The 22,857-nt window shown below is 37.3% G+C and overlaps 2 protein-coding genes across 2 annotated transcripts; both read right to left on the reverse strand.

Annotated features, from left to right (window-relative positions):
- Positions 1 to 92: 92 nt before the first annotated feature.
- Positions 93 to 2,981, reverse strand: taf10 (TAF10 RNA polymerase II, TATA box binding protein (TBP)-associated factor). The gene is made up of 5 exons (XM_082187961.1): positions 2,658 to 2,981; positions 2,331 to 2,488; positions 2,182 to 2,246; positions 525 to 639; positions 93 to 403 (listed from the first exon to the last, which is right to left on the reverse strand). Exons 1-5 carry the CDS (start codon positions 2,791 to 2,793, stop codon positions 314 to 316), a joined length of 564 nt encoding a protein of 187 aa, XP_082044087.1. The 5' UTR covers positions 2,794 to 2,981; the 3' UTR covers positions 93 to 313.
- A 538-nt stretch (positions 2,982 to 3,519) lies between these two features.
- efhd2 (EF-hand domain family, member D2) lies at positions 3,520 to 22,532 on the reverse strand. The gene is made up of 4 exons (XM_082187960.1): positions 21,975 to 22,532; positions 7,153 to 7,300; positions 6,866 to 7,000; positions 3,520 to 6,645 (listed from the first exon to the last, which is right to left on the reverse strand). Exons 1-4 carry the CDS (start codon positions 22,259 to 22,261, stop codon positions 6,514 to 6,516), a joined length of 702 nt encoding a protein of 233 aa, XP_082044086.1. The 5' UTR covers positions 22,262 to 22,532; the 3' UTR covers positions 3,520 to 6,513.
- Positions 22,533 to 22,857: the final 325 nt, after the last annotated feature.

Genomic DNA, 22,857 nt, shown 5'->3' on the forward strand with positions numbered 1-22,857 from the left:
CCTACAGTAGTTAAATTAAGACTAACTTCTACAATAACTGATCCCAGTAGGCTTCAGTAACAGAAGACATGCAATTCCACAAACAAAAGGAGGAACTTAATTACAGTGAATTTATTTATACAGCATTTTACTGACATTAACTAAAGTCACATGGTGTGGTGTAATCAAACAACTTAAACACGATTAAAGAAAATACAAAAAAGTCGCTAAAAACTCTGGGCTGATGGTTCCCACACTGAGGGATAATGTCTTGAAAGCTCTGATGTGACAAACTGCACATTTCCAGCAGTCCATTTGAATGAGGCACGTCCCCTCAGATGAAGTAGTGAGGTTTCTTGACATTTATGCCATACTCTGTCAGGGCCGGTGTCAGATCTTCCATTGTCAGCGTGTATTTCTTGTCCTGGAGATGAATAGTGTGTACGAGAGATTTTTACACCACATTTTTATTTTGTACAAATTATGACCTGCAGATTAAATATTCATTATATGACAGATAACTGTGAGAATTTGTGAGCACAAACCTTGGCCTTGTTTCGAGAGCTTCCGGATGCCGTGCCCTTCATTTTGCAGTGCTGTAGTGCATCGTTTGCAATATCTGAGATGAACTTCTGTGACGCCAGGGATATGAGACGGATTCTGACAACATACAAGAGGATATTGATGTAAGCAAGATTTTGACACCAGATATTTATATTAAGAAATACAGCATTTCAACATTGCCTAATGTATTAACAACAATGCAATAGAGTACAACCGATGTCGATGGTATTAGTCGATGGTATTTGCTTCTGCTGAAGCCGTCAGCACGCATTATTTCATCTCATTTTTTAAATAATTGTTTAACAGTGGAATTCCTGCTGAAAAACTACATTACCCATGATGCTGTACAGAAAATGAAACCAATCAGAGTCAAAAAAGCAAAATATCTCTTTAGCTCCACCCACTCCCCTGAAGCACTGCAAAAATGTAATTGAGTCGATCTCCCTTCGCTCTCAAAATACTGAAATGTTTATATATATATATATATATATATATATATAAAACTTAAAATGTATTGTTTCCATACATAATCAACGTTCATAAATTAATTAGTGGTTTTATATTTCTCCATTTTTAATTTGATTATGCTTCATGGGATTATAGTTCTTTTCATCACTACAACCATTAAGTCTGGTACCTTTGTCTTTTTGTCCGATTTTCAAATACTTTTTTGGTTAAAATCAAAGTTTATAGTGTTTCTAATACAACATTTCTAATTTTCATTTAAGTTGTATAAACTTAAGTTTCTCACCAAATATTTTTATTTCAGTTGTTTTTCAAATAACTAAAATGTTTTAGTAAACAATATAAACAGAAAGTTAACATTCATTAATGTGGATGCTAATATAGTTCTCGTTCATTATGTTAACCGGCCTCCAAACTACATGCAATATGAACAAACTTATGATCTTGTTAAAAAAAATTATGTTAAAGTTTGTTTTAAGTTGGCTACTCAGAAGCATCAAAGCAAACCTAGAGAATTAATTTAGCACCACAGCCTAAAAGCTTTCTGAGACAACATTCAATGTTCAAAGTTAAAGGGATAGTTCACTTTGAAATTAATTTTTGGTATGTTTTAGCTTACCTCAAGGGCATCCAAGATGTAGGTGTCTTTTTTTCCGCAGTAGTTTCAATTTTACTACTGAAGTGATCTGATCTGACGTGTACGCAGACTGGTGCATAGATATATACACACTAGATGTCGCCTTGTCTACGGCAGTTTATTGGAACGAATGTCTTTAAGGCGACATCTAGTGTATATATCTATGCACCAGTCTGCGTACACGTCAGATCAGATCACTTCGACATGGCTGCGTATAAGTGGTAAAAACGATATAAATACTGTTCATTTTCTCACACAAACCGCTCGTTTCGTGTCTTAGGCCATCAATGTGTACTTACGATGGGGAATTGTTTCATTTGGACGACGGGGAATTGTTTTAATTTGGACTCTGTGCTTGTGTTTTGAGATAATGACCATAGACCTGCATTATATGACTGACAGACAAGAACGGTTTGACCTAAAATATCAAAATTGAAACTACTGCGGAAAAAAAGACACCTACATCTTGGATGCCCTTGAGGTAAGCTAAAACATACCAAAAATTAATTTCAAAGTGAACTATCCCTTTAACTCACATTCTTGGATCTGATGCTTCAAAACCAGCTCGGTTGAGGTAGTATCCTGTGACTGCGTCTGGGATCTGAAACACAGACAGTTTGTTAACAGTGCAACTCACAATAACCAAATAATACACTGCAAATATTTGCAAAATATGCGGACTCACTGTAGGAGTGTAGTCCTCCAACTGCATCAGGAAATCGGCCAGTGGTGTAGTTGAGATGACGGGTTTCACATCTCCATTGGCGATCCCTGTGGGCACATACACCCCGTTTGACACGGTGGAGTCGGATGATGGAGTTGCCATGGCAGCCGAAGTGGGAACTGTGAAGGGGGGGAATTACCACAGACGTTCAGAACTGCACATTTCCACTATAAATACACTCCTACCCATATTTACAATCTTATAAAGACCACTACTAGTATAGCTAAATGCTAGACGACAACAGCAAGTATTTGAGCATTCAAACTGTCGCAAAGAAAGTTGCCCCACCATTACTGCTGCCCACCGCAGGGATGCTGCTGGCGTGCGTGGAGCTGCTGTTCGGGACGCAGTTGCTGCTGGATGTAGATGTGATGGATGCGGCGGCTGCTCCAGTCTGTCCGATTTGAGGATGATCCACGTTCATTTTTCCTGCTTAGTTTCAATATTCGAATGCGCTGGGGGTACTAGACAAAATCTACGTAGTTTAAACTAAGGAAAAGTTAAGTCTAACACTCATTCATGAAGCTAAAACAGCGGGGTCGGGGATCAATCGCTATGTGGAGAAAAATATTTACGCTGGAACCGTGTCACGTGATCATCAACACTTCCGGGTGCAACTAGTACGAAAGTCCGGACAGCTTGAGCTTCATATCAGAAATGTGAACAATAGTTCCTGGATAAATAGCGTTTCAGCTAACTTTTATTTATCAAAGCGTGTTTTGTTTCACTACATTTTAAAGCGCAAACCTTGTGTAAACTATTTTGTATTAAAGTACCTTTTGTAATTTTGCTAAATGGAGATAAAAAAGAGAAACATCTTTCATGCGTCAACCGACGAGGGCTTGCAAATAGCTCCACCTAGTGCTTGACTTCATACTTTTCAAGGTAATTTACAAAACATTAATTTCATAAACTTGAGTACTTTACTCGTGTACACTACCTTCTCAGTGATAGCGTGCCCAGATTATCAAACGTAAGTCTAACAAAACAAATATTTCTAGTACTTTAAAACATTCAATTATATTTGTGTGTGTGTGTGTGTGTGTATAAGTTATATACTACCCAATATATTTCATATTGTTTCTACATTTTATATAAGTGAATGAGTAGGACACATAACATAACCATATCAATGACCAGTATAAACAAATTTTTCCAAATTAAAAGTATTTTTATTGTCACAAGAATAATTATACATTTTAGTAAGAAAATCAAAAATAAATGTGCATATTATAGAAGCCACATTTCAGTATGTATAAGCCTACAAGAGTATGATACCATAACCACCAGTTTCAACTGAAAGAGACAGTGACAGTAAGGTACAGATATGGTCAGGATGGTTCAAGGCCCTTTCAACCATTGTCAAATCGCTGGAATAAAAAATGAAACGATATAAACATGCCATAACATGAAATTGTTTAAGTACACTGTCATTTCCAATCCTCTTGGCATTACATTTCACAGAAATCTAGCAAAATAAAAAGTTTAAAAATGTTGTGCTTTTTGTGTTCTCTAGCTTGGAAGGAGCAGATTTACACGTAAATCCATAGAAGTTAATACTGCCAAAGCTCTATTTAAGTTATTTAGACGTGCAAACATTAATTATAGAGCCAAAACTGTAAAGAGGGATTTTAATGACTAATCATGACTTTTTAAATAGAATCTTAACATTGTAGATCAGTGATGTTTAGTCTAGATTCTAATTAACTGTTCTCATATTAACTCTAATGATATCTGCTGAGGCTGTTGATCAGTATCATGAAGGATTTCAGGAAACTTTACAGCGGAATGTTGTACTAAAACAAGCCTAACACAATACCGAAGTGCGAAATCATTTGGCACAACAATGGAACAGCTAACATCTCTCTCCCTCTCTCTCAAAAAAAAAAAAAGAAGAAAAAAAGACAGATGGCTTCTAACAGAATGCAAAAGTTGTTTGATTGGTGTCATCAGTCGACTCCTCATTCACCAACCAATAACATATGAACTACTATAATAACCCCTTAAAACCCAATATTCAAAATACTTTTCAGTTAAACGGTAGGTAACAAAAGAAAAAGAAAGTAGATGGCTGGAAAGATTGGGAGACAAATATTTATACACCTATTGTTTGAATTTCCACAGAACTAGTGAACAAACAAGAACATTTACCAGTGACACGGAACACAGAAACAAGGAACATGAAGCATAGCAGTTGCCAACAATATTGACTCTAATGTAGAAAAGAATAAAGGTATTTTGCCTTTATTTATTTGATTGTAAAGGATAATCTGATACACGGAGAATAGAAGGGAGACAAGATTGTAGGCAACAAAATACATATTGAAAAATAAGAATGTTTCTTTTCACAAGACCCCTTTCCATACAAAACTAAAATTATTTTTTCATTTTCATCACATGAAAATATAGATTTGTCTTTATACATAGCATCTCAGTTACTTTTGCCACAGTGTACTGCATGTCACATGACCATTAAACGTTCAATTCGTTACGCTTGTGGAATGATATGTTCCCTCATTTTTCAGATGTCACAGTAATCTATTTTTTAAAAATAGATATTTAATAAATAACATTTGTCATTTTGATGCTGGAATTCATGCACCAGGTCTACAGAACAACCATGCCTATATATTATTTTAATAAATCAAAAGCCTTGCTTCTATTAACAAAACACACACGCTGAACTGTGAATTGGGTGTTTTGCAAGGCTTCTAATATTGGTCATAATTTGACAAATATTAAGCAAGCCAGATTTAGGCAGTACTGTTGACACTTGAGAGGTTGTTCACCCAAAAATAATTATCTCACCATCATGTTGTTCCAAACCTGTATGACATTCTTGCTTCAGTGGAACACAAAAGAATATATTTAGAAAATGTTTAAGTGTTTTTTATCCATACAATTAAAGCTAAAATAGTTCTGGACCCCACTGACTTTCATTATATGGATAAAAACAGTTTAAGCATTTTTCTTATGTCTTCAGCAGAAGAGAGTTATACATGTTTAGAACAACATAAGGGTGAGTAAATAAATCTTTGGGTGAACTATCCCTCTAAACAAAAGCTGAGGTGGTGGATTTCACTCATCCATCTGGTATCTGACCAACCCCGTTAGCATTTCACAGTTACTTGTTTAGCACACATGGAAGCTCAATACAGGGGTTCAGAGGTTAAACAGTCAGATGACCTTGTCCTGACAACACCTACATTGACATGAACCACAAAGTTGTTGAAACTAAGTTGCAATTACTTGCTTTTGTAAGCCATTTCAAATTTACAGTCATTTCCCATTTTGATTTTATAGACCAATTGTAAAACATGTGTGTGCCACATTTAATACTGGACACCTTACAGACTGAAGGGAACCATGTATGGACAACGACACCACAGTGATCATGCAAAAAACTATATATAAACACTCAACAAACACCATTACAATCATCACCACACATGCATACACCCAAAACCACCTCTTCATCTCTCTCTCTGCTCAGTAAAAATATAGACTATTTTATGCTCTTAATGTATCTGTGAACAAGAGCAGAGATCTGATGTACACTAATCCTCTCATGTTTAAAGGGTCATTGAGGAAAATTGCATTAGTTACGGTACAGTGTAAAGCATTTCTTGCATAAACAGGAAATTATGCCACTGATATTAATATAACATAGGATATGGCATACTGAGAGTACAAGTCGATTAAAAAATACTTTAAAACCCCTTAAGCGTTAGAATTAAACCTACTGACACAATCGAGAAGAACAAGAAGCAAGATGCCGTTAAAGTTAAAACGATACTGACGCAACGATGAGGTGAATGAACTACAGTACATATATATACTCATGCGACTGCAACAGAACAAATCCAATCCAGTGTACTGAGATCAGTGTCTGGCTTCACATTCAAAATCAGCCTGAGAGAGAGCGAGAGAAAGAGGCAAAGATAAAACTAGACAAGAGATCCGCTCATGAGCACAAACTACACAGGTGTTCCCTCTCTCAGGAAGATGAATCTGCATGAATCTGAGCATTTCACAGCCTTGCATAGTATCTCTGATTGCGGGGGACTCTGAGGACAGACAGACAGACACACACACACACACACACACACAGATGAGTAAATCGAGGCTGTCGAGGTGGATGCGGCTATTTGAAGGCTGACTTCAACTCTTTGAAAGCGGCTTGTCTTTGTTTCCTCTCTTCTGCCTGACGCTTCTTCTCCTCCTGCTCATTACGGATTTCCGCCTCAAACCGGTTTGATTCGTTAATGGCGTGCACCTGTCACAGAGGAAAATATACATTTTAGGTGATCCTAAATTGAATTTTCTTATCAGTGGCATTCAATGCAACTCATCTAGGCAGGAAATTAAAGTCATTATTAAAACACAGAGCTATCATAGACTAAGATGGGTTTAATAATATAAAATAATTTGAGTTTTTTGGGGGGGGTTTGTGCTAAGGGGTGAAAATAAAAGTATTAAATGTCATGATTCTTTACTTTTGCCTCAAAGAATGATTTGGCTCCCTTCACTCCCTCAGTTGACACGTCAATCTCCGACAAACGTGCCAAGACGTGAAGTCCGCTGTCCTCTGCCAGCTCTCCTGCTGCTGCTTTTCTGAAGATAAGGAGAAACTAGAGGAAAGGATGGAGGTGATTAATGTGGGGAATGTTCATCCCAGAAAATACTAGTTTCATGTGAAATACAGCTCTTCATAATATACGTTTTGCTGTAAAATACGGCCAAATCTGCAACCAACTGTTTTAACACACACAGGATTATTTACCTCTCTGAAACTGAGTTTGCCATCCAAGTCTTCATCTACTTCTTTGATCATGTTCTTCAGGCCCAGGTGAGTCTGAGGTGCTCCGAGTTTCTCCATCATCAGCTTCAGCTCCATCAGATCGATGTAGTTATCCTTCTCTGAATCATACCTGCACACACACACAAGAAACCAAATTATTGAAGCAGAAATATCATGGAAAATAAAACATTTTATGCACCATGTTTCTGAAAGGATCTTCCCATTTCATCACTGGTGATATTGCTACAATGCCTCCAATGATCAATAGAGGGCAGTGCTGAAGAATAACTGGCCCCTAGCTTAGAAGGGAAACCTTGGTTGTGTCCGAAATTGCCTCCTATACCTTCCTATGATGGCACAGTCATTTGTAGTGGTGTCGAAACCATAGTGTTGAGTGCACTCATTAAATCCTGTAATGCACCGCACGACGAGTGTACAACTGAAGTGCACTGAACAGCTAGAGAATACCCATAATGCACTGAGGGCATGAATGAATTCCCCTGTCTTGCCAGAAGATGGCACCCACAGCTGAATTATCCATCCATCCATTTTCCAAACCACTGGTCCAATGTAATGTACAACGTAATATTATACAGGTATAAATTCCTTTTTAATTGATTATTATATTGAAAGCTCACCAACATGTATAATCTCAAAATGCTTATAAAAAATGTCAAGAAAATCAATTCAATTCTCAACAAATGAATGAAAACGAGTCTGTGAGAGATAGAGGTACAGTCACAGTCTGTTCAAAATATATATATTTTTATGACATTAATGCAGTGGTGGTGGTTGAATGACCTACACCAGTGGTTCTTTTTTACTCCAAGGCCTGCTTTTTCTAAAACAATATTCTAATATCCGAGCGGATGTGGACCTCTGCTATGTTTCTGGATGTCCGTATAATGTTGTACATCTTTATCTTCTAGTGGGTTTTATTACGTTAATACAACTAAAATTTAACTCATTTTAAAACCATTGGAAGTTTTCTTAGGCCCCTCAGTGGGCTACGACCCCCTGGTTGAGAATCACCGATCTACACCAAGGTAGACTATACATCAGGGGCCAGTTGCATAAACGTAGCCATTATGTTAAAACTGTGTCTTAAGAACTAGTATGACCAACTAGCAGTTAGGAAAAATCAGTCTTACATTTTGCTATCACATTAGACCAATCTACGTTTTTATGTATCTGAAGTTATGAACATTCTTAATCACTAACTTGATGACTAACCTGTAAAATTGATGTCTGACTTGTAAGACTAGTCTAAGCAGTTTATGCAACTGGCCCTAGACCAACCAGTCTTGTTTTCACTTATGTACAATTAGATATGGCATCTACCCTGAGTAATATACATTACGCGCGGAATTTTACAGGAAATAATAAAAGCTGACCTGCCAGCATCAATATCATCAGTCAGAGCAGAAGTGTTTATTAACAGTCACACATTTATTAAACTTGCTGCTGAGGTCATCTTAATGTCTCCGCTGCTTTTTTAATAAATACCTTATGAGCTGTTGGTAATTTATTGAGTTAATAGTGATCCAAGACACCAGTGTGTACATTTGGCAGCATTCAATGTAAACTTTAAACAAAATCTGCAGACTAAACATAAGCTAAACATCAAGTCTTTCTCGTTGATCTTAAATCTCTCTCACAAACGAACACACTTCCTGTGGTACAGCAGAGATGTGATCGCTTATGGCTTATAAAACAAGACGCGTTTTTATCTGCCTCCTTTTCTATCTATAACGAGAAGGTGAGCTGAACTTATCCACAGTTACACATTTTCAGGTGCAAACTAGGTCAGAAAATTGTATGTTGGTGGGTGAGTGGTTGTGTAGCAATGTGTGTTAGTGAGGATGGACTAGTCACTCACAATCATTACGTATGAGACCACTTCCTCCACACGTCCACAGGCAGAAACACGCATATTGCCTGAAGATGAGGTTTTACGTTTCCATGGCAACAGGGCCATTTTATTAAAAGTAGAGGCCAATGTATTTTTTGGATGAGGCTCTTTATCAACTATTCGAAAAATCTTCTTCCTTTGATTCTCACTTCCTTGTCATTTTGTTCTTCCTTCCCTGAAAGATACACCCGATAGTGTCCTAAGATTACTTTACAATGTGTTTTGGAAATCTATATTTTGGACAAAAATAAAACATGAAATTAAATTAAATAAGAGATATTTAAATACATTTAAATATATTAAATTTAAATAAGAGATATTAAAATTAAATAAATATTCTGACCCATTCCTATTTCCTACTGGATTCTGGTGATGAGTTTACCTCCCTCATTAACTCCTAGGCAATCCCAGCATGCACCCTGCTCATGAATATGGAGTGTGTCCATCTGCCTCAAAGACATGGCTATTGTATTCCTGTCTACCGACACGAGACACCCTGCTGATGCCAAGTCTCTCTCACACACATACTGTTATAACTCCTCATTACCCCTGTATCACAGACTAACTGACATCTTCCTATCAGTAATTCAAAGGCCAAAAGAGTCTGTTCATGTTCAGGGGCACAAAATCTCTCAAATGAACTCTTCATGCTGTGGCATCTGACACGTCGGGCTAACCTTGATCACAGGGCTCTGAAAAATGCTGTTTGATGAGGGATCGCTGTTGTGGAGCATCTGAGCCATTGTGAAGGACTGTGATACTGCTATCGTGGGTTTGGGTAAGGATTACAGTAAAGCAGCAGTTAAACACTAATGTGATTTCAAGGCAAGCACGATTGAGTTGGTGGTTTATTTTTAAAAGGCAAAATCAAATCACTTTGGAAACCGGGCAACCAGTGTCCATAGTGGTTTTAAATCAATAATTTACGTTCGCATACTGTTAGTCTGTTTAACAAAAGAAAGGTCAAGCATGCCCAGTGCGATTAAAGGTCAGCTGTAATTTAAATCCACCATGTTTAATTATGCAGTCAAACCTCAATGCCTGAAATCACATGTACGCTTACTTTTGAAAACCTCGTCATGCTCTTCAATGACCCAGATTTGCCAAAGATTACTGCCAAGCTTCAATTTTCAGTGTTCTTTTTATTTTATTGTCATCACTCAAGTTGAATCACTGTGTTAAATAGCGTCACTTCCTCTCTGTCACGCTCAAAAGGTGTTTTTACCCTGACCATGGTCAATTTTATGATCTTTTGTTTGACCCTAACCCCGATTTACATAGAAACTTACATAACCTGCCAGTAAGTTTCCGAATTTACAAAACTCTCATTGCAAAACCATGTTAATCAATATGGCACACTTCCAGCAGACTTGGTTCCAACATTAATATACAAAAACGTTCAAAAGATTAAGAATTCATTAAGATTTTTTTTTTTTTTACTGAAAGGTGTATTCAGCAAGTATGCATTAAATTGATCATTAGTGACAGTGAAGACATTTTTAATATTACAAAAGTTTTCAAATAAATTTATTAGTCAATTAATCACCCTTGGTGAGCATAAAATACTTTTTTTTATTTTTTTATTTTAATCGACACCAAACTTCTCTTTATCATTATTAAACTATCATTTCCTATTTGTTTTCTCCATTTAAAAAATAACTCAGTCTTAAGCCTTGGCTTGAACCAAAGCAATAAGCTCTGAAATAAATCACAACGTTACAATTATTTGAATACAAGTGTTCCATGAACAGTTTGGGGTTATGAAAGGGTCACAAAACAAAAATGAAAACTTCTGCTCTAGGTGTATCTTAGTTTGTGTAAGATCAAGTGGTAAAAAAAATCTGACACCATCTACTCTAACCATGTGTTTCGAGGCACTTCACAGGCCATTTACAGCTCCAGTGTTAAAAACCCACCAAAAACAAAACAATAACAGTTCAGCTGGTTTCACAAATCTGGGACAAAATGCAGCTTTTACAATCTATATGGACATGTTGAGCAGATGCTGACCAAGTGCCGAAATAAATCAATTTCCCCCTTTTCGTCACCAAGTGCAACTTGAGGAAGATCAACATTTTTGCCCAAATAAGTCTTTAACTTGAATACCTCACACTACAGATGATTGAGGAAGCAAATGCAATCAGCACTTCCTTATAATAACCATGAGAGTTAAAGCCATGATCATATTCAGACTTCCTTCTCCCTTGGCAAAAAGGTTTGTCTCATTTGATTGGCTTTGCTGATAGCTGCATTTGAACCCTGAGTGAATTCACATGCCTGTTGTTGGAAAGAAATCAAGTTTGATGAGTAATTATAAAGAAAGTCAAGAGAAGGAACACAAAAGCTAGCATGTAGCTACATTAGTGCTCTTGGTTCGTGCTCTATGAAGAACTCTTGAAACACTTCTCCATGCAAGCCTGAACTTGAATGAAACCTAAGGAATTTTTTCTTGCTCTTTAAAAAGGTAAATGTTTAAACATGCAACATTTTTCCTGTGGAGTCTCAGTGTTGGAGTTGAGCACAGGGACTTCAGCAAATGTGGGTTTAGCTCGGGTATTGCTGACTGCTCCTGAAGATGGACACAAATGTGCTGAATGTATCCTGCATACTTGACATGACACATTGTAGAAAAACAACAACTTAGTCATAAACCAAGTGAGAGAGAATGAGGAACAGGAAATGCATGAATAGTCATATGAGAGCTTCAATCTGTTATTTCAGCACTGACCCCAGAAAAACGTACTTGCTGCACTTCCAAATTCCTTCTCAAAATTAATTTACAAAGGATTTGTTCAAAACGAACATCAGTTGAGCCATCAAAAAGCAGACATCTGACTTAAAGACAATCATTTTGAAATAGGCAACTTAATGAACACTTCAAACCAATGACATTAGCATCAGTTCTTCAGATGGACAACTCAAAGACTGTAAATATAACAAGCCCATTCACTCAAATTACAATGAATGGGAGAAAGTGCAGCATGCAATAAATCTAAATAAAAGAGAAAATCAGTAATTTGTAAAGTCAATGCAACTGTCTTTTAGAAACTCTGGTTCCCATAAACACATATTTGTCACCTGGGATTGCTATTTGAGCATCGGAAACAAATTATGGGACAGTTCAAATCAGATTTTGTTGCTGCTTCAAAACATGTTATTTAAATGCAAGTTTGACAAGCTGATTCTAGTATTTATCCATTCAAGTAGACAGGTGTTTGTCTTGCATGATGCCCAAAATAGCTGCAAGGAACCATTGCAAATATGGCCACAGAGTGAAATGACTTTCCCTGACTGGGACTTTGACAATGCACAAGTGACTCTTCGCTAAGCTCCGCCACCTTTGGTTACCGTTGCTCACTTTGAGACTTTACAGAATATAATTTACAGACTTCACCAAATCTTTTTTTCTGAAAAAACTGAAAAAATGTATATAGTTGTGTAAAAATTTTTTAGTCGACCATGCTTCTCATCGGCTAACATTTAGTCGACTAATGGGGGCAGCCCTATATATAGTGGTAAACATTTTTTTTAGATTGATTATTATTCTTACAAATAATTTGAATCTGCCATAGTTTCTATAAGCACTACAATCACCAGAACCAATTTGAATATTGAAAATTAATTTGACAGTTTAGTCTACAACAATAACTCATATTTATTTATTTAATTTTTGGAGAAGGAAGGTATCCTTATTATATTATCACAATCATTTTTTTACTACTTTTTTATTTTTCTGTAAAATTAAATGTAAAGGTACTGCAAGACTTCTATAAGACAACAGCTTGTCTGATACTTAGCAATCATCAATAGCTGCTAAGTTGGCATTGGTTAATAACATTTTGTGTTTCATTTTCACCTATCAACATGGTAACATCTACACATCTTGATATCTTTAAACACTTGTGTTTGTGTGTGCGCTTGTAATGATGCTGTACTAAAACTCTGAAAGCTTGTGGTAGGACTGAATACAGCTGAGGTTAAACGGGGCTGAGTTTAGTAGTGAAAAACATTTTAGCGAAACTGTCGATGCTAACCCCGGTGTAAAATACCACCAGTAAAATTCATGCAGACTGTTACTTAAAACCAACCATTGGAGCTAAATGGATTGTGCATTGTGGACTTTGAAAGCAACTGTTTGTCAGAATGTGAGGCATGTAACAGGATTTGGGATTAAGCAATTGGCGAAATTTACTAAAATGCTGCCTGATGCTAGTCTTAATACTCATGCCTGTCAGAACAGTCATGCTTTAATGCATGCCTATAGCTACTGCTGATTCAATTATGAACATGTCTGATTAAATTTGAGTAGAATGATGTCTTGGAGCTAAAAAGAGACTGCAGTATTCCAGGCTGCAGCTTAAGGTGGTCTGAAGGACAGTAGCATTTTCTTGTATATCAGCATATCATGGACAAAACTTCATACTGCACTATGACGCACAAGGAGTGACCAACCAACTCTTTTCCATTCTCCCTCCCTTTTCTATCTCTCTTCCTGCCAATCTTCTTAATCCCAGGTTGCCAAGCAACAGCTAACGGGAGAAGTCATGAGAAAACCCTCACAAACACACAATCAATTCAGAGCACATTCTTTATGATGGCCCAGCGTAACAAGCGTGATCAATCAGGACCACACACACCTAAAAAGTTTGTTTGAGCATTTTACATCCACTTCACATCTGTGCAGCGTGTGTGATGACATCATTCACGCTCAATTTAATTTCTGGAGATGGGATGGGATGAGGGAACGGTTCGGAGAGAGACACACAACAGCAAGCCTCAACATAAGAAAGAGAATTAAATCATGGTCAATTACATTAACAGATGATTGGAGAATTTAAACTTCCCCATATTATCAGGCATAAAACTTGATATGCAAATCTGAAATAAACAACCTACACAAAATCATTTCTAAAAGACTGTAACCTATGAAAGGGAAGATACAAACACTTTTGTGATCAGCTAGTTCATGTTCTTATGCGGGACTTAACTGGCAAAGAATAGTCGAAACCACAGCAATTGTTCCCCTTTTTCTTGATTTATACAAATTAAGCTAAATGCATTACTCAAAAAACACAAAAATAACTGTTAGAGAATACATCTCTGCTTTCAAAGCAGAAGCTGACAGCTCCCTGTTCATATTTCTCCAGAACATGGCCTTGCCACCACCATCCGACCCAATTAAATCAGTTTCCCCAAGAATTAGTGGAGATCAATAGCATTCAAGGCACTTCAAACACTTGAGATTCTTGCACAAATGGTTGCTTTGAAACTTCTACAATCAAGAATATTGACAGTAAAATGTTTCAAATCATTTTCAGCTTCTCCACTTGAACCGGAGACTGTAAAATGTAATTATAAAATGAAGATGATGCAGGCTTCTCAATTCTGATATTCAATCCAGCTAGCAATATAAAGACGACATGCTAAAAGCATGAAGGTTTACATTTTGTCAAGATGCGTCATCCACCCACTCCATAGATGAGAGTTACTGCAGTGCAGTACTGATTAACATACAGAAAACAAATAAAATAAGCTGAACCGAACCTGCTTGATGCACGAGAACAAACCTCATTGGTTCTTGTGAAGGCTCAAAAGTTCAGCGTAACACACAAGAATGAACCCTATTGATTCTCGCATGTCAAGCAAACATGCTTAAACTTCGGTTTATAATAGCTGATGTGTGCGTTGATGAATGTTTATATGTGAATAAAACACTAAATTAAATCTGTTCAGCGTATAAAGCAATCGTGTCTCTTTGGACTAAACTGCTCAATTCATATGGATTAGTTTTACGATCTCTTTATGACCTTTTTGAAGCATCAAAGTGGTAGTTGCGTAGCTGTCAATGGAGGGACGGAAATCATTCAGATAAAAAAAAAAAAAAAATCTTCATTTGTGTTCCGAAGATGACTAAAAGTCTTATGGGTTTGGAACGACATGAGGGTGAGTAATTAAGGACAGGATTTGAATTTTTGGGTGAACTACTACCCCTTTAACTATTTCCGTAAACATAGGGTTGCCCCAACTTAAGATTTTTCTAGTCGACTGGTAGTCATTAATTTAAGCCATTAGTAGCCTAGTCACACGTTTATGGTATTCATTTAATTATTTAAATTGAGTGATGGCACTGGAAAAAGTTTCAGGCCTGAGAAAGAATATTATAGGTAACATTGCTAATATTGTTCTACATTACAGAGAAATACTAAGGTAAAACAACGAGCCATTCAAATATTAATTAAGAGCTCAAGTGCTCACATAAAGCTTGCCGCAGCAACACCGGCAAAAGTAATAATTATGAACGTGTCGGGAAAAAACTGAAAGGAGACTGTCTGAATATTTTTATAATTTATTAGAGAAAAATGCACGTTAAGTTAAACGTCATGCAGTGAGCGAGGTAATAATTTAGCTTCCACACTCCGCACGAACACTTGGATATGCGCCTAATAATAGCGCACATTTATCTAGGTTAACGTTAGAGCGAATGGCCATGTAAAGGGGCTAGCGTTATGCCTGGTATGGTGTATGATTTTGGGCTGTCCCAGACGAAAGAGGATCAATCGTGGTGATTTCTGTGATCGTGTCTCCTCAATGGTGGTCCTACAAGGTACAGTTAGAGAGGTTCAAAGACAGCCATTGTCAAACTACTGACCTCAAGCTACGTCTGCTAAATTGGCATGCCAAGTTGACCTCTTTTCCCTAGCCATGACCACGTCCATTTTTTCCCATTTTGCTTCCTTCTCTTTTTTTCAGCACACATAACCACATTTGCAAAAGTGCGATCTTGCTCTATTTGTTCAACACTAGCGCATGCTGATGACGTTTCATTATTCTATACTAACTTGCATCATAGCCTACGATTCAATAGGTGTCATAATTGTACAGTGTGATTTGTAATGATCTCATAGGATTGCTGAAACGTGTTAAATTGATGAATGATACGAGAGAACATCTGGATTTCCTGCCCGACATAATTAACACATGGGCCAGCCGTTTCAACGATAGGTCACAGACTGTGTGATTCGCCAATTCCTGCAGAGTTTATTTCTGTGACTAACTGACTAAATATTTTGTTGACTAATGTTTAGTTGACTATATCAGGGGGAAGCCCTACCTAAAAGCATGTATGTTTCTGTGACTGTACAAATCTCATGAATATTTAATGAGGTAAGTACTGATGCAGTTTTTGTTTGCAGCAAGGCACTGCATTTTCCACCACTGTAGCTGATGATCGCAGGCAACACTAACCTTGATCTGTCGGGATTATAGACCAGGTGACTAACCATTAGTCCTTAAGCAGAATCCTTCACGGATCAGCCAATGGCCACACAATCTCAGAGGTTATTTATAGTGAGCGAAGAGTGCAAAGCATGAACATAAAACATCACAAACAGAAAGAACAGGGAGGAATGGGACAAGAACTAGAAAAGGAGAACTTCTTGATGATGTGCTGAGGTTACATATGGCCTTTCTGAAAACATAACAGCTAATCTAATGCACTTCCTGCTGCCCAAATGAGTCATTATGAGCATGTGATGACTGTGTGTAAAAGCCAAATAATGGTGTGCGTCTAAATAAACCTCACACCTACACAATTACAGGCAACTTCTGAAGAAAAGACACTCCTTGCTTCTGTCTTTTATACTACATATTGCTGTTAAATTGTTAAATTGAATGAAGCAAACCAATAGGGGAACCTAATTAAAAGTTTTAGAGACTCCAATTCAAGATGCGTGCATGGTTTGAGTGATCACTTGCTATCCGTCTTAAATATATGAAGTGACCAAGTGTAAATACCCCCCCTTTAATATCTTATTTGCTGAGACAGCGTGCATTGATTGGCTTCCTTTGTCTTCCTTAACTTTGTCTTATCCTCTTAGGTCACTGTGTCAGTTGGATTTGGCAGCATGCAGGAGATTTTGTGGATAAATTCCTTGGCTGTATTTACTTTTAATGCATCTCCATCATAGAAGCACAACAACATCCTGCTATCCAAACTGAACAACTGCACTAAGGTTTTTTTTTTCTTTTTTTCCAAACACAGGATATTCAGAGATGAGGAAATGGGTGATTTAGAGAATAATCACATCATTCTGTTCTCTGCAGGGAGAAAGGCATAACCATTTAAGGACTTGGCAAATATATGAGCTTGAGAGTGAAGTGTTCATTGCATTCTGCTATAATACATTATGCATGACTACAATGAGTTTATGATGGCCACCAATGAGAAACAAGCTATATTTTTCCTACTGACAACTCTCTCCTACACCTCTGTGCCCTTGCAGATATGTTATGGCTTACGTTTAAACATTCCTAAATGTTCAGATGATGTTATCTTTTCTAGGAAATATGGCCTGGAGAAAAGTGTACAATGAAAAAGAGGCCAGGCAGAAAGAGGAAGAGCACAGAGTTATCTTCTGCTTCCTTCATTACTGGAGGCGACTCCGCAGGAACACGCCTCATCAGGCTAAAGCTTCTCGCTCATATGTAGGCACATGGGGCCTGCACACATAATCTCTCAGCCAATTAGGGCAACCTGCTATTCACATGATCAGAGACAGTATTACCAATGAGCGGGGGAATAAGAAGGGTTGGAGTTCATCTGTTTGAAGTATCTAAGATAGCTGTCCTTTAAAATGTCACACAACTGCATGCAGAAGTGGAATGGATTTCCATTTACTGGTAAAAATCAATCGTTTTAAATACTACAATTAAATTTTGGCATTACAACATTATAATCGACAGTATGAAAAATTAATATCCATATTGAGATTTGTGTTGTTTATTTATAGGTGTTTTTAAAGATTAGATGTAAAAAAGGGGAAATGTGCATGTACATTAAATATTAAATATTAGTCAATGAGGGTATGCATGCACCGATGTCACTTTCCTGCTGGCACGTGCCCCCTCAGCTAGTGAGTGCCAAAGCATCCTGCAACATGACTGGCATGTAAGGGGAAACAGCAAAAATGGGAGTACATTGTAGTATTGTAGACATAACATGATGGCTTTCTGTAAAGCTGCTTGGAAACAATGTGTATTGTGAAGCACTATATAAAATACATTTGAGTTGACCGACCCTTTGGTCGTACTTCAAGACCAGATTTTTGGGCAAAATTAAAGTGAAGAGGAAATCATGGTCGTTTCAATTCTGGTCGTTTCAATATATTTTGTTTAAACTTGTATTACTCATCATAATGGATCTTTTTTTAATAAATGCTGACAAAAACTAGTTACGCAGAATATAAGATGAGTTGTCAACACAATATATAACCAAGTGTATTATTTTACCCCCAAATTCAACATATAATTGAATATATATATTCATATATAATATATATATGACATGACATTTCCCAATATGGTAATGTTATTAAATTATTTGTTTTAAAAAGGTTAGATGAAAAAGTAATGAAGGGGGAAATGAGCATGAAAAATTAATTATCCAATATTAGCAGATATAGGTGTATATTTAATAAAAACTAATGCTGAAAAATGAAAGCAGCCAATAACCTGTATGGTACTGATATATTGTGCATCCCTAGTAAATATATTTTAGTCAGATGGGAGTTTGAGTGTTGAATCTGATGGAAACAAAAGAAAAATCTTGGTGAGGTGAAAATACACAGAAACTTCAAAAGACATGTTCAGACATGAATGAATTCCTCTTGTGAATAATCCTCAATGCTAAACTTGCATCTGCTCAAAATCAATCTTAAGACAGGGTTATGTTCTTTTATGAACTTTGTAGATGTTGCCACCTAAAGAGCAACAACCACAGAGGTTTCAGGTTCAATTCCTTGTACCTTTAAACAAAGCAGGTGCATTCGACAGCTCCTACAAGTATTGTAGTATACTTAGCTAACCGTGAACAATACATGCATTTGTACGCATTATTATCAATTACCACAGATATGTAAACATCTGGGCTAGTCCCTGTTTTTTATTCTGATAAAAATAGAAAATATGCAAATCACTACTTATAACAACCATACCACGAAAGATAAATGACCTACGCACAGTTTTAACAGTTTTACATAAAGATTCCCTACAAAAACCACCCAGGAATGATGGGTTTGAATGCTGGTCCTGAACCAAAAGTTTTGAATCCCTCTCAAAAGTGGCCTGAGGGCAAGGCAAAGCCTGCATTCCTCTTATCAGCTGGACTCTGGCCAGTCTGTGGCTGTTACGCAGTTTTCTTTCTCTCTCCCTGTGTTTTTTTCTGCCTCCCTCTGCACAAAAGCAGTTAGAAAGTAACATTCACAGCAACTGAAGCTTTTGAGCGTTTATTGAGTACTGAATGTGCCTACAGTATGTGATGCAAACCTAAGAACATCAGTATTAGTTTGGAAGGTAATAATTATGAGATAATCAATCAATGAGTTCTTATGACTGCATACAAGTCAAGTCAAGTATATTTGTATAGCGCTTTTCACAATACAGATTGTATCAAAGCAGCTTCACAGTATTAAATTAAAATAATACAACAAGGTTTGTTTCTAGTGGAATTTATTGATTGATAAAATTAAATTCAATATCCCCAAAATATCCCCAACTGAGCAAGCCAAAAAGCATTCCCAACCTGCCTCCTCACTGGCCATGTCTAATCCATGTTTCGTTATCTATATTCAGGGCTTCAGGCAACAGCACAAACATCTATTATATAGCTGGAAACGAAAGTAATAAATCAATTGAAGAGGTGCACAATCCTCTGTTGCCATAAACCTGTATGGAGTTAAACGACATGGAGAAGCAACTAAATGGCATGTTTACAAACCCCTTATCACAAAGATTCTTAAAGGGGAATATACCATGAAAACCCCTAGCTAATGTTTAACTTGTGAAGTAACCAGAGGCTTTGTTTCCACTGTGACAAAGGGATCTATGCACACTTCACACTCTCCTAAAGATGAAACCATCTCACCTGTCTCATTCAGCCCATATAAAGCCAAGGGCTACACCATCAAAGAAACCGAATGAAACTAGTGCTATATCTCACCCTGGGCGAGGTCTTGTAAAGTGAACTCAGCGTTTGGCAGCACAAAGAACTCGTTTACAGACACAATAGAAAAGGTGATACTCTGAAACAATAGTCTATATACAATTATTTAGCAGAAGAAAAAGCTCCAGAAAGCCTTTATCTACGTTTGTAACACCCATGTGGTTATCTAGAGGTGTAACACCCATGTGGTTATCTAGAGGTAACGAAACCATTGCAATATACTGGCATCACATCTATTTTGCAACTAGATTAACCAGTTGAACAGTCATAATTAATTATAGAAAAATGTATTATGACTGTTCAACTAGATTAAACAGAATTTTGGTCATCATTTACTCACCCTCATGTTATTCCAAACCTGTAAGGCTTTCTTAACTTCTGCAGGACACAAAAGATTATATTTTGAAAAGGTTTCAGTTGTTATTGTCCATGGGGTCCAATGTTGTTTTGGACAATGTTGACTTACATTGTGTGGACGAAAAAAAAAAAAGAAAAAAAAATACTGAGACACTTTTCAAAATATCTTCTTTTGTGTTCCATAGAAGAAAGTCATACAGGTTTGGAATTACATGAGGGTGAGTAAATGACAATTTCCATTTTTGGCTGAAGAATCCAAATCAAATTCAATATATGAATAAATACTATAATAGTATATAAATTATACAAAAAAAAAAACAAGAATCTGTGAAAAATATCACATTCTGATAAATTAAATTCATTTGTGACATTACGAAAAATGCTACACAAGCCAACTCATCTAGATGCAAAGGGCTCCTCACACAGATTTGGGCGGCCTGTTTTGGCTAATTTACAACAATGGTAGCTTTGTTTGATAGCAGAAATGGGGAGAGGAACCCATCACTTCCTCAGTGCACTAGTTTCTCAACCAGCCCCCTTTCTCACATCGTTGAGGCCTGTGTGAAACCGACCCTGCAGTCACCGCTTCGGACTGACCACTACACCACAGAGAGCACAAGGGACACATTCCTGGAGCGACTCTCACGAAGATTCGGCTTCCCGTAGCTGCCTCTAGTTCCCAACATTCAGCTCAGAGGAGTTTCTTTTGTTTCTGTCAGTGAAATTAGCCTGACACGAAAGGCCCTGTGCCAACCCCTTATGCAGCAGACAGCATTTACAAAAGCTCTGACAACAGTTGCAAGTCGAACGTGGGGAAAATTCTTAAACTGCCTTCATTCATTAACCATATCGTTAGAGAGCAGTCTCACTAAGAATCTGGCGAAGGTGGCAACAGAATTGTGTCATACTGGGCAGTCTACGGCACGCATTTTGGTTAGAGACGCAATGAAACCTGACCATGACCTAAAGGACTTTCTCAACCCATGGTTCAAAGTCCTACATATATCTATGTGTGAAAGCATGTGGAATAAATGATACAGACTTGGGCGGGGCTGAGGTTATGGTCCTTTCTTAGATGTGTGAAAGAGTTTCAGCCAAAACATTTGCTGCAGAATGGAGTAAACAGAGAGTGACAAAAGTAGCATAGATTAAAAAAACTAGACAGCTTGTTCCTGTTTAAACATTCAGTTAAGATTTAATGGGAAAGAAATATGAGTAAAGACCTTATTAAAAGCATACTCAATAAATAATGGTGAAATGTGAACTTTCATTTTAAAATAATACTGCTACCTAAAACTAAACCAGAGGAAAAATTGTCACCATGTTTCTTTTAGGGCATTTAGGGTAAATTAATTGGACAATTGGACAAATGAATGGATGGATAGACAATTAATGATAGATAGATAGATAGATAGATAGATAGATAGATAGATAGATAGATAGATAGATAGATAGATAGATAGATAGATAGATAGATAGATAGATAGATAGATACTGCAGCAACACTGCAGGTGACAGTTGGTATGAGTAACTTACTCTTTGAACATCTTCTCCATGTCTTTGATCTGCTTCCTCGAGAACTCCTTGAACTCGGTGTAGGGGTTGAACACCTTCATGCTGGGCTGCTGGTGTCCACCGACGCCCTCGTTCAGCTCCCCGCGCCGTTGCAGTTTGGCTCCCAGCTCTGAATCCGCGCTGGCCGTGGCCGGTTTCTCGTGAGCTCCGTTCTCATCATGAGACTCTTCAAAAGCCACCGCGTCGTGGTCGCCGTCCTCGATCTGCAGCCGACGGTTCAGCTTCGATGACAGCTCGTCCGTTGCCATTTCGTCTTATTCTGAAATCTAACGTTAACTATCTACGGGGAAAATACAGTGGGATAAAATGCTGCAAAGCGCGCAGTCCATATAAAGGTTCAGTGGGTTAAATCCAAATTCAGATAAGCATTTGGTTAAATACGCTTTAAAATGCAAATCATTCGACTTATAACTGTGTGAAGGGATACGCGTCTGTAAACCCACTGATTCAAACGGACAGCGCTCGTGCGTATAATGACGCCTCGGTGATCGCTGACGGTTAAATAAGCTCGTGCGTATGCAGTAAGATGGACACAAACCCGCTTCTTTACGCCACGCCTTTTAAAGAGACTCACCGGACACGAAAGACCACTTACAACACCCTTATTGATACCTTTTGATATGCACAATATAATCTCACCGTATGTGTTTTTAGTTTCAGGTTGTTATTAGCCTATTATAGTTATTTGAGATGACGTCGTTTAATTTATTCATGACGATATATTTGAGCAAACCAACTTCTTTTGTCGACCAATTCCAAAGCTGTTACATCATGACATCAATTTAATAGACCAACACCAACCTTAATTTATTATTTTATTTATTTATTTATTTTACTTTTTTAT

This window comes from Leuciscus leuciscus, assembly GCF_965113295.1.
Source record: "Leuciscus leuciscus genome assembly, chromosome: 13".
Taxonomy (NCBI): Eukaryota; Metazoa; Chordata; class Actinopteri; order Cypriniformes; family Leuciscidae; genus Leuciscus; species Leuciscus leuciscus.